Below are 12,811 nucleotides of genomic sequence, written 5' to 3' on the forward strand. Positions count from 1 at the left end.
GCCCCACTGCTGTGGACAAATCTAGCAAGTAGAAACATGTGACAGGTGTAAGATGCACGAGCGTTGCTAGATGTCGAATCAATAGGAAAGGTATCACTTGATGATGAGGTGTTAGGGTGCCCCACATCCTCAACCTTCACCTGTCAACAATCTCATTTCTTTATGACACCCTGAAACCAGCAGGTTCAAGACAGAACAAAACACGTCCTTGCTTCATAGGTTTCATTGGGCTCATGGGTTTTTTTCCCACCACCTGTTGTGGTTTTAGGTATTCAGGAAACCACTGTCCTCACAAGGCATTTCAGTTTCAGGAGCACTGTCCACTCAATTACAGTTTACTGTCAGGACTGAGGTAAAAATAATAAAAACCTAACAGGAAGGATTGATGCAGCCCACAAAACCCAGGACATATGCAAGAAGAAAAGCCACAGAGCCTACAGAGTCAGTATCATTGAGAACACAAATTACGTAAAAGAATGAGAATGACATGAACAGACCCAGGCTCACCACAGCAGCTATCTGTAAAGACAGTCACCTCTTACGGGGATGTAAGCAATGTGCTCCTTCTGCTTGCCATACCACTGCCTCAGCTGCCACTTCCTCCTTACTTGCCCCTCATCTACCTTCCTCTTCACATCTCTCCTACTTTCTTCCATCCCAATAATCATACAGACCTGGCTGCCTTTGCACACTTCCACTGAGCTTTCTAACACATGTGAGAACCAATAGGTAAGTCTGTGCAGAGCTCTTTGACTGTGTTGCAGGAGCAGCCAGACTCTCACTGTCTTTTCTTCATTCACATCTCAAGGAAAATCCCACCCACTTAGACATTTTCTTCATTCCTCTGCTTGAGCGAACAGCAATGCAGTCCCCATGCCAAAGTTCTCATTCTCCTCCTAAGCGAAGCTTCAGGTTTCTAAACTCCTACCTCTGTAGGAGAATCACTGACCTAGCAATTTCCTTGATATTTTAATTCTTCCACAGTACATATCCAAGATGTTCTACAAATGCCTAGTCAAAACTCTGCTCCAGCTTGGCCTGGCTGTGGAAGGTCTATGTCTTTTCTCCACACAGCTGAGGAATTTCACGGGAACTTATCAACCTTTGGGAATCTATAAGATGTCCCTCCAGCATCTTACAGAACCAGTCTCTTTGTGTCACCAAAAAAAAGTCAACACAAAACTGGCCCTGTGCGTTCATCTACCCAAGCTATTTCTGCTTCAGTCCGTAACTCTTTACTTTCTGTAAAGCACACCACAAGTCACCTGGCATCTCTCCTAAAAGTACAAAAAGAGAAAGGCCCATCATTTCAACTACAAGGGTTTTTAAGTCAATTGAAGCCTCAGTCTCTTGATGTGGATTGCAAAATTTCAGAGCTCACTGGACACAGTGAAGGAGTTACCTCCCTCAAATGGCATAGCAACTTGTCATTTTATTATCTCTGCGTGAAGTGATAAACAAGATACAAAGTCAGGTGGTCACCAGAGATGAAGTGACTGTCTTACAATCAACTTTCTTCTAGCATACACACTGCCAGCAACTTTAAGGATGCTTTTGCAGCTGGATACATTGGGGTAAAGAACCATGCTGCGAGTAGCTGATGTCCAAGATACGTTGCCGTTCACTTATTAGAATGCAGATCTAAATTAAAATAGCATCTGCGCTACGAACTGCAAGCTAACCATCTGGGAAACTAATTCTGAACATTAGCCATATAAGGTGCCATTTTTGCTAGAACAGAAAAATAATGCTGAATTATCTGACAGGTCTCAGTGATCTTGATCCAAGGACAGAGCAAGCAATGGTCTCCTGCCACCTGCAGGGAAAAGAGGGATTTGGAAAGCTTCACCTTGGTTTGACTCAAGAAGTACTGGCCTAATCAGGATAGACAGCAAGGAATCATAAACTATATTAGCATCATCGTTTCTCTCAAGTCAGCAAGGAAAGGAAGGCCAGTAATGGGAATACATTTTGTTCCTATTACTGCTGCTGTGAAGCCAGAGGAACACAGTGCAAATCTCCAGAAGAAAGAACAGGCATAGCTGCACATACAAAAGGAACTATAACACAGTAATGGCACATTCATGTGGCTACAACTACAAAGCCAGTTGGGGGCATGCTATACAGAACTGATCTTCTGAGGTCCTAGGAAATCTGTTGTGTGTCATGGGTTTTTTTGGTGCACTGATAAATTTAACTTCCTTTCTTCTTTGCCCTGACAAATTCCAAAAATTAAGAAGAAAGAGGGATTAAAAACCTCTCATCCACCTAAGATGACAGAACTCTTCATCCCTATACGGAATGTCCTCTCAATCCATGCACACAAATGTCCACCACCAATGGCATATGCATCTCATGCCATGCACAGGGCAAGTCTCTTTTGAGTGAGAAGGCACAGTATTTTCTCACACTAAGTAAAGCACGCACAAACCAACAAACAGGAATGCCCATGGGAACCTAGCTTTAAAATATACCCACAGAGGACTAAAAAGTCAGCACAGAAAGCACTGAGCAGGCTCCAGTATCAGCTGTCAAGGACAAAAGCCACATCAATGGCCAGTGTCCATACAAAACAGTCATTCTCTCACCAGGGCTGGAATTTTGTCATACACGTTTACACACAAGCCAAGTAAAATCGTGGGAACATGAAAAAAAAACCAACTACAACACAGGAGACTTTTGCCAACCGCCTTGGTCTAAGGACTTATAATCAAAACAGAACTGCCATCAGGGCTGTCAGTTCTCCCTGTCCTTCTCAAACACAGCAAGACAGCCAGGTGGTAACTTTCAGGCAAGCCTCATCTTGACATCAGATCAGCTACCTAAGCCAGAACAACATTCAGCCTCTTGCCACCCATGGGGAAAGCAGATCATCCCTTTCCTCCTCAATTATTGCCTTCACCCAAACCATTTGGGTCACTTAAGCAGCATCAGAGAAGCCACACCGTGTGTCCCCAACAAACAATTAAGCCTGGTACAATCACCAGTTCAGCTGTGGTTTCGCTAACAAACCCAGTTCTCTTTTCAGTCTAGTTTTCCTCCTCCTTATCAGAGCCTCAGTCATAGTTCTATTGAGGGCAGTGCTTCAGGAAGAACACTCCTGCATAATACCTCACTGGCTGCATAGCTGCTTTTTCTGACCAGGACACCAAATAAAAGTGGTTGCATTTGGAAGATACCCACAGCTACAAGTTCTCACTAATCTCAAAATCTTACACAAGAAAGATAACAGGGTGGCTTCTCTTTCACCTTCAGCGCAGGGCACTAGAAACCAAGGTTCTCGGACTCGTCTGAGAACTTGGAGAATGTTCCCTTACATGTGCAGAAAAGATATTTTGGGACAAACTACACCATTACAGTTGCAGAAATCACTGCTGAAAACGTGCCTACTTGTCACAGCTGCTGTCAAGATCTACGGATGACAACGCATTGCTTTTAATGTAGGCATCCACCAGCCAGAGCACAGAAAAGCCAGCACTACATCACTTCTTCAAATCATGCCAGCCCAGCAAGCTTCTGAAAGCGGCTGACCGCCTCTGTAATCTCCCAGCCCCGTGAACAGAAACGGAGGGGAGAAGGGCGATCGGTGTGATCTGGGCTCCCCGCGCTTGCATCAGCTGGTGCCAACGCACCCCACGGCCTCCCCAGGCGCCAGCCCCCGCGACCTGCCACCGACACAGCGACAGCAAACGGCTCGACCGAACCAAGAGAACGCGGAGACCACCGCGCTTCACACCGCGGATGGCCAGCACCAGCTCTCTGCTCACCGGGAGCACCGGCCCCGCCGTGGCCCTCCGAGGGTGGCCACCCGCCGCCGGCAGAGCGGGGACCCTCGCCGCAGCTGCACTAGGCCTGCCGGGGCAGCGGCAGGGCGATCTCCAGCACGGGCGCCCCGGGCCGGCCGCGGGGGCACCCGCGGCCGGGCCAGGCCGCGCCGGCCGCCACCCCAGGGGGGACGCCCGACCCTGCGGGGCGGCCGCGCTGCGGCTGCAGCTTCTTCGGCCCGGGAGCCCCGCTCTCACAGCCGGAGCGCCCCCCATCCCTCCCCGAGACGCGGACGGGACAGGGAGCACCGTTACCGAGGGCTCCGGCGGCAGCCGCAACGCTGCCCGCTCTTGTGCGCGACCGGCGCAGACTCCCGCCGCCCGGTGCTGCCGGCCGGAAGTGACGGCACTCCCGGAGCATCCCGGCGGGGCGGAGCGCGGTGACGCGACGGGATGGCACCGGAAGCAGCGGGGTAGCGGCGGCCGCAGCATGGTGAGCCGGGCGTTGGGCGCGGGGTCTCGGGTTGAGAGACTAAGGGGTCCCGGCTAAGTGTGGCTGCCTGTCTGTCTCGTTGCAGGGGAAGCAGAAGAAGGCGCGGAAGTACGCGGTCATGAAACGCATGATCAGCCTCCGGGACCAGCGCATGTGAGTGCGGTTGCGGCGGGGCCCGGTCCCGTGTGGGGCTAGCTGTCTCTGTGTCCCGGGAGGGAGAAAGGGGATTCCGGCCCAGGCCCCTCTGACACTGGCTGCCCTCTCCAGGAGTGTCTGTGTTTCCTTGCAGCAACGAGAAGGAGCGGGCGAAAGCCCGCGTGAAGAAGAAGGAGGACCCGAGTGCCATCAAGGAGCGGGAGGTGTAAGTGCTGGCGACTCTCTGGGGAGGGCGGGCTGGCAGGCCATGCTGCAGTCTGCAGCCAAGTTGCTAGAGTAGGAAATGGTGGCCCAAACCAAGGGGTCAAGCCTGGGAGGCAGTGTAACAATTTACGGGTTGCCATCCCATCCTGCCTTCTTTTGTTTCTGCTCGCTACCCTTCTTTCATTCAGTGCAAGTTGTAGGATTGGACATCTTGTCAACTGTAATAAACTGATTCAATTCTTTGTCTTCCTGGCAGCCCACAGCATCCCTCTTGCTTGTTCTTCCAATATAATACACAGTTGGGGCCGCCTTATCACATCCTGGTTGACACAAACTTCATCAACTTCTCCATCAAGGCCAAGCTGGACCTGGTGCAGTCAATGATGGATTGTCTTTATGCCAAGTGTGAGTGTCCGTGTCACCATGTTGTTTCACACTGTGCTCATGATGTGCTTTATCAGACTCATGCCACTAGCTGAGAATAACAGGAGTCTTGAAAAAAGTTATGTGTTGTAATTATCATGCTCCTTGTTTGTGGCTATGGTAACCCTGGAACTGTCTCTGGTTTCAGTCAGATGATGGTCTTAAATGCTAATCTCAACAAAGGTAAAGCATTAGTAAGTTAAAAATCTAAAATTACCATGGCATGGTCAAACTCAATAGCTCTGCACTTCACCACTTTGCAACCTTATCAGTTTTCATAAGTTTAAAACTGTAAGTAGTATGTTACAGAGTTCCATGATAGTTCCTGGGCACGTGGGCAATAAGTAGAGGTCTGTGAAGAAACACTGCTTGGTTTTAATACAGGGTATTTTGCATGCAGGTATTCCATGTATCACAGATTGTGTAATGGGTGAAATTGAGAAGTTAGGACAAAAGTACCGTGTGGCATTAAGGTAGGTGCAAGGTGTTCTTCTCTGTTTCTAGAATTTAATGTTTTAATATCAATAAACACTTTCCATGACAGTGCTCTTGCATTAGAGGATGGTTAGGTTGTTGCAGGGTTCCAGGCTTCGTTTATTTCTCTGGCTGTATGAGATCAGTACAACAGCTTGAGTTTTTATTTAAAAGAAACTCAAAAAACCTAAATGCTAGGTATGGGTACACCATATTGACCTGTACATCTCCCTCCTCCAAGACTTTCAAAGTTAACACTTCCTCCTGTTTCTCAAAACACACAGGGAGTTTTTAAAAAAGTTTTGGGTTTTTTTATTTTTTTCCTAAAAAGAGATAAAGAAGTGACACATGTTATGGAACCTTGCATTCCCTTCCCATGTTACTCTGTAGGAGTAGGTAGCATGGTACTAATCTAGAGCTAGGTTATTGTGTGATGTGTACAAAACTAATCCAATGTAGTTCTTGCTTTCCAGGTGTAGCAGTCGGATGTACTGTTACTTACTTTTTATTTTGGCCTGTTGTGTTGTCAAGTATCTGAATGCATCTCCTTAACAGCTCTGCTATTCCCTTCTGAGAGGAGGTTCCTATATGCGTGGTACTAACAATCAGGCACCGGAAGGAGTTCTAGTTCTTCCCACAGATAACTTGTTTCAAATGACTTTGTTAGGCAAGAGCCTAACAGTGTAGGGATCTTTGATCCAGCTGATAAGTACTAAGAAATACTTAACCTATAATAATTAGCCAGTCAAATTACTTTTTTTTTTCTCCTCATTTCAGTTGTGTACCATTTGCTCCATCCCCTCAGCCCTCGTTTTGAGAATAATCTGCTATACATCGCAGAAAGTGGCATTCCTGTTCCTTCGTACTGTGTTACTGTACAGTCTGGTCTGATTACTGTGATGCTGCCTTATATGTCCCCACAGAATTGCCAAGGACCCTCGGTTTGAACGCTTGCCATGTATGCACAAAGGAACCTATGCAGATGACTGCTTGGTACAGAGGGTCACTCAGGTATTTCTGTTTCTGATAATTCCTATACTGTGCTAACATACTAAAACCCTTCTAGTTACTGATGACTTAAATTTCCAACAAAGTAACTAAAATCTCACTAAGGGGCAGTTTCTGTTCCTAGTGCAATTTTATTTTAAGCAAATTAGAGCCTTCTCTCTGTATTCTTATTGTGTAGGACAGCACCAAGAAGCCCTTGGGATAGGAAAACTATCAGGTTGGAAGGCTGGACAGGCTTTGGATGTTTCTACAAGTCTATTTTGATAAGCAGAAGGGTATTAGTAGTCTGCTGTGGAATTCTGTACAAGTCCTAGTAATACCTCTCTTGGGCAGGACTGGTAGCCCTCCTGTGTTAAATGAGCTCACTGAATAGAATCTTTTGCTCGACTGTCTTCCTTTCTGCAGGTTCACTGGTGTGGAATCTAACTTCCTTTTTTTTTTTTTTTTCCAGCACAAGTGCTACATTGTGGCCACAGTGGATAAAGAGCTCAAGCGGAGAATACGAAAAATCCCAGGCGTGCCTATAATGTACATTTCCAGGCACAGGTAAGGGCAGTCCTTGCCTGGCAGGGACTCTACCACCACATACTTTTCTCCTGCACTGTCTTACAGTCAAGGCCCTAGTGTTTGCACAAAAGTAGAAGTACAGCTGCTGCTGGAAATAGACTGGTCACAGACCTACTTTTATTGCAGCCACATATTCAGTTGCTTTTACTTGGAAAATTATAGTTTCCTTTAGGCCAGTGTTCTTATAGGTCAGTTTTGCTTACCAGCAGCAGCAGGAGGACTACTAGGCAAATGCATTCTAAAGGCTGTTTGGGAAAAATAGACTAACATTCTTCTTCCATATCCTGTTTGGTAGGTTTTTGTACCCTTAGGTAAGATTTAATTTGCTTCTTAGCTAAAAAAAAAAACAACTGAGAAGGATACTAGTGCAGCAATTTCAATACCATGGATTTTTCCAGTATCTGCAAGTACTGGCTCACTTTTTTTTTTTTTCATATGCAAACAAAATATGCTGTAAAAACATTTGCTTAAATTATTTCCCTGTCCCTTCCAAAGCACTTGTAAAACCTAAACTGTCTAAGAAGACTTTACTCACCTTTGTCATATAGTGTTTTAATATTTTTTTCTACATAATGTACAGCCCAGAAGATTTAGATTGCATTGAACCTGTGCCAAATTGTTTAACACTATGGTAGATATGTTTGGTAGCATGGTAAGGAGAGGTCAGGATGTGGGGATAAAAAGGCCAAAGTCTTTAGATGAGATGGGAGAGATACTGGAAAAGAGGCAGTTGTGCTCGCAGTGGAGACAATGAGTCTAGTGATATGCAGAGCCAGTGGTATGTCAGAAATTGAGGAGGTTGATTGCTAGCAATCAATATGCACAGTCCTAACTGATCCATAATTAGAACATGGCTCAGAAGGTTTTTCCCTCAAAACATCTTTGCCCCTTACTCACTGTGGCCATGAATTGTAAGTGGAGTGGCCGAAGTTTTATTCTCTGTGGTAGTTGTTCTTAAATCCTGTCAGATCTTACAAAACTACTATTTTTTACCTGGAGACAATTGAGTTTTTGAGATGCCCGTTTCTGAGTGTAAGGTGAAGGGTAACAGCAACCTTATGAAGGCTTTTCACTTTTTGAAGTAATACTTTTCTTCTTGCAGATCTGAGCTACAGGTGGAAATGCAACAAAGCTGCTTGCGGTTCAGTCTGACTGGAAGCCTATTGCTTCACTGGGAGGGGAGCAATATGGAGTAGATTGTCTTCATAACTTTTCTCTCTTTCTTTCTCAGATACAATATTGAGAGGATGCCAGATGATTACGGAGCTCCTCGCTTCTAACCTGTCCAGCCAAGCCATCAAAGTCAGGGCTGTAAGCAAGGATAAAGGTTCTTCTGATTCCAAGCCTCCTGCTTTCTTTTTTACTGGGACTCTACTCATAGGACTGTGGGTGACATTGGCCTGACTTCATATCCTTGATCTTCTAAGAAAAAGCTACTTGGAAGAGTCTGGTTTTATTCATCCTTGTTCTGACTTGGACTGATTACCTATGGCTCGGAGAAGCATATGGAAAACAGAGCACGGCAGTGCCCAGAACATGCCTCACATCCTCTTCACTGGCATCAATAGAAAAAGTGATTTCTACATTCCAAATTAAGTATTACTGTTGCAAGTCTGGCTGAGAATGCTGTACCTACAGCAGGAAAATTATTCTTCTGGAGAAGAGACATCAAATCTGCACCCATTGTCATGCCTCCTTCTAGTGGTCTAGAAGATTTTAATTCAGAATTGGAGGGATTTAATTCAGCTGTACAATGAATGAAGTTTGGTTCAGTGTCCTGCTCAGTCAGATTTCCGTGTCTGTATTGGGTTAGCTGGCAGCCCAGTCAGTCCTTTTGCTTACATGCGGTCTGGTGACAAGACAGTAGGGTTGGGTCAGATCTCTCTGGTTTGATTGGTCCCTATCCACCTAAAAGCCTTATCGCTTTTTGGTAGGTGTCAGGGAAGAGGAGGAAGGTATCAAACTGTGACAGGAAGGTGTCAACCTGAGAAAGGTATTAATGTGGGCTGGGAGAAGAGTCAGTGGGGGAAATTGGAGCAATGGCTGCAGATCAGGAGTCTCAGACGTGCAGCAAAGACTGCAGGGAAGGAAGTGGTCAGAGGAGGGAGGAAAAAGAGATAGTTAAGCCACTTGGAGAAATGCAGGGGAAAATATTTTAAAGCCGTAACTCTGCATTCTCGTATCTTCTCCGACACTATTTAATTTTTAGTGACATAATTTGCTCTTCTGATCTCTGCTGTGTGGTGAGAAAACTGAGAGACAAGACACAATAGGAGAGTCACCAGGGGCCAACAAGCTGAAGTGTGCTTCCTGAACAAAATGCTGGGGTAAAGGTATAGTAAGGAGGGAAACTGAAAATTTATATTCTTGGTGTAATTAAGAAAATATACAGACTTTATCTGTGGTGTCTTGCACTGGTTTGGCTTTTGTAGAGAATAGCTGAACTCAGCTGGCTGTATGCTGGACAGCATACAAGCAAGATAATACCCTTCCTCTGCTAATCATTTCCTGTCCTTGGGAAATGCCCTGACATGCTAATAACCTTGCTAGCACCTTGCTGCTACAGATATTGCAGGAAACTTTGGGAACACATCAGACTTAGCCCTTGTACTATCTTTTTGCTTGCTGTAGGCTTACCTACTAAACATCCCTGAAATAACCCAACTCATCCCTGAAATAACAGCATACTAGCACTTTCAAAACATAGCCCTTTCCAAGCTGTCACAACTGAAGTTTGTCTTCTCCACCTCCAGCCAGGAAGACGGTATAAACTGTGTGGTATAAACTCAAAATAAATGTGCCCATTTAGTGAAGTTTTTTACTGCTTAAATTAATGTTCCTTGTAGTCTGCCTAGTTCTAGTAACAGGAGGAAGAACCTGGAATAGGCATAAGGGAATTGCTGAAGAAGTTTTAAGAGGGTTGGAGGATGAGCAGCAGGGAGAAAGTGTTGACAGTGAGCAAACTCATCAAGAAATTTTTATTAACTAAATGTAGTCACCAAGACAAGAAAAATGTGGCTATTAACTGAAAGAGCTTAGTCAGAACAGGAAAGGACCATCTGAGTAATCAGCTGCAGCCCCTGCAGTCTCAGGGAACCTATGTACCAGACACTTGGTTCAGAGGAAAATGTTTACGCCATACACACCATGGCATCCCAACCTCAGATCCAGTTTACAGTGTGTTAAAGGAGAAAAGATCATTATGACAGGAAAGACTATTGTAAGCAAGAATGTTTTCATGTTCCTATGAATGCAAAACTCTGCCAGTCCAAACCAGAAGAAAATTCCTTCCTGACCTAACTTTGGCAGTTGTTTTAAACCTGCGTACAAGTTAGATATCAAACAGATGCCTGCAATGTTTCTCAGTAACTCTAGGGAATCCAGCCTCCTCCCTAACATCCTGTCTCTTGCTGTAGCCAGTTTCCATATTTCCAGAAGACAGAGAACAAACAGAAAAGCCACAAAAGGAGGTCTGAAGTTACGCAAAGAATGGGAGAAAATAGTTTCTGCTCCTTTCTGGGGGCCACCAGAAAGCCCAAGATACTGCAGTGTTACCACCAAATGACGTGAAGAAACATACTGCAGTGTTACCACCAAATGACGTGAAGAAACTTAAGCTGCTGATCCAAGGTGTGACACTAGTAAAGGGATAACTGAAATGTGGTAGAATAGCATTTAGAAGCAGAAATAGCACGAGCTATTAAAAATGGGAGCTAAACCCAGCATGATGATGTACATTAATGTTACACTGTAAAAGAATAAGAAGGCGTAATGTGAACTTGACAGGGTTGCTTTAGGACAAAGTAACATTGGGAAAGACAAAGTATCTTGGCTGGCAGGAGTCAAGTCTGCTGCTGCCCTAACCAGATCCAGGTATTGGCAACAGCATCCGTGAAGTTACTTGGAAGTTACACTTTGACCTCCTTGATGTAGGCTGGAAAACAATTGCTACTGAAGATGATTGAGTACATGTGTTTCTTCATATGGCGAATAACGGGTTTCTTCACAATATTGAGTAACCACAACAAACAGCAGGAATATTGGGAGAGACCCGCCTGCAGGAAGTAACCTTGAGTAAACCAATTACATAAGAACTCCAAGTGAGGTGATCAGAAGGGTAAATCAAAGGATGTTTTCAACAGGAATTCCCTATTTTGGAACAACAGACTTTTGAAAGCTTAGTGAGTGAGTAAATTGACCCAAAGAGTTCAGAGATATAAATGTTAAGTATGTGTACAATGTGGAGGAGATGGAAGCTAAAGTGCTTACGCTATCTGCAAGTCATGTTCACTGCAAGAAAAATCTTAGAGGAGCACCACCCCAGACAGAAACAGATAAATAATCACCTCTAGGAGAAAGGAAAGGATACTGAAGGAAAATTCTATGTATTATTTTTTTTCTTAAAGATTAGCATCTCATAACTTGAGTTCACACTCTACTCAAACTTCTTCTTACAGGTTTATGGTTTAATCCATCGCTGTGGATTCCCTGGAATTTATCAACAAATTAACACAAGCTCCAGCTTTTCCAATGGAGAGGACAAAGCTTTTGCTTTACCTAACTTTTTTTGCATGTGTGTTTTTCTGACTTTTCTCCTGACTGAAAAGGCTGTGGACTTTTCCTCAATACCTGTCTTTCTCCACCAGCCATGGCTGCGTGATTCACCAGCCATGAACTAGAGATTGAACATGACAAAAATTGCTGAGGTTTTCTGTATGTGGTAATGAGGGCAAGCAGTGGCACACCACCAGTGCCGGTGAACTGCTGACCAGAACAGTAGCCACTAGGCTTTGCTGCCCAGCAACTAGAATTCACACGCACAAGACATTGTGTCTTTATTCAGCAATGGGAATTAAGCACTTTGCATCAATCTTTGCTGACTGGCTACAGAACATACTTGTATGTTTAATTTACACTTCAGTGTGGGAAGAGAGAAACACAAGGGAGGAAAAAAGCAACCTTTCCTGCTCCTCAGTGCAGTTACTTCTGTAATGTGTGAGGTAGTTTCATAGAACCATAGAATGGCTTGGGCTGAAAGGGACCTTAAAGCTCATCTAGTCCTAACCCCCTTGGCCACCTTCCACTAAACCAGGTTGCCTCTTTGTGCGCCTTTCCCCAGGCCTAGCGCGGCTGGACTTTCGCTTGCCCTCACATCACCCTTCGATCACCACAATGAACCACCTCTGTTTCGGGTCATCGCTGCCCGCAGGCAGAGGTACAACCGCTGACGGGAGTGGCGGGCAGGCGCGGAAACATGGCCGCCAGCGCCGCCCGGGTAACCGAGGACAGCGGCGGCGCTGCCCGGCAGCACCACGGCCTGCGGGATGCCACCGCGTCCGGATCACCCGTACACCGCAGCCTTGCTTGCGGGTCCGTGGCAGGACCCGGCGGCACCCGCCAGCTAATCGTTCCCCTACACAAAAAGGACCCCCCGCCCGGGCTCCGCTCCCTGCGTTGTCTGCCTGCTCTCGTGCGAGCCTACCGGGCCAGGCGGAGAGCGGCGCGCTAGGCTCCACCCCCCCCTCCCGTCTCTCTACGCCCCGCCGCACGGTTCGAGTCCTCCCGACAGTGACAGAAGACTTCCCGCCAGGACAGCAGCTGCCCGCTAGGCGGCGCGCTGCAGGCGCCGAGCTCCCCGGGCAAGGGCGCTGTTCGACACTCTGTCTCCTCTCTCGTGCTCTACTGTCCAGGAGGGCGGTGCGCCTCTCCGCGCAGGCGCCGT

At 46.2% G+C, this 12,811-nt stretch overlaps 1 protein-coding gene across 1 annotated transcript; it reads left to right on the plus strand.

Annotated features, from left to right (window-relative positions):
* Nucleotides 1–4,311: 4,311 nt before the first annotated feature.
* On the plus strand, nucleotides 4,312–8,877 carry FCF1 (FCF1 rRNA-processing protein). Its single transcript, XM_061463597.1, has 7 exons — nucleotides 4,312–4,410; nucleotides 4,547–4,618; nucleotides 4,874–5,022; nucleotides 5,441–5,513; nucleotides 6,438–6,525; nucleotides 6,974–7,068; nucleotides 8,321–8,877. The coding sequence occupies exons 1-7, from the start codon at nucleotides 4,376–4,378 to the stop codon at nucleotides 8,367–8,369; spliced, it is 561 nt and encodes a 186-aa protein (XP_061319581.1). The 5' UTR covers nucleotides 4,312–4,375; the 3' UTR covers nucleotides 8,370–8,877.
* Nucleotides 8,878–12,811: the final 3,934 nt, after the last annotated feature.

The sequence above is a fragment of the Pezoporus flaviventris genome, unplaced genomic scaffold (assembly GCF_033815535.1).
Source record: "Pezoporus flaviventris isolate CSIRO_AGI_PZ_B2104156 unplaced genomic scaffold, CSIRO_AGI_Pfla_v1 ptg000036l, whole genome shotgun sequence".
Classification (NCBI taxonomy): Eukaryota; Metazoa; Chordata; class Aves; order Psittaciformes; family Psittacidae; genus Pezoporus; species Pezoporus flaviventris.

What these genes read in the sequence shown, in the direction of transcription:
- FCF1 (XM_061463597.1), top strand. Translation starts at nt 4,376, where the DNA reads ATGAAACGCATGATCAGCCTCCGGGACCAGCGCAT. An exon ending in GCCATCAAGGAGCGGGAGGT is followed by an intron (nt 4,619 to 4,873) that starts GTAAGTGCTGGC and finishes TCTTCCTGGCAG; the next exon opens with CCCACAGCATCCCTCTTGCT. An exon ending in ATGTACATTTCCAGGCACAG is followed by an intron (nt 7,069 to 8,320) that starts GTAAGGGCAGTC and finishes TTTCTTTCTCAG; the next exon opens with ATACAATATTGAGAGGATGC.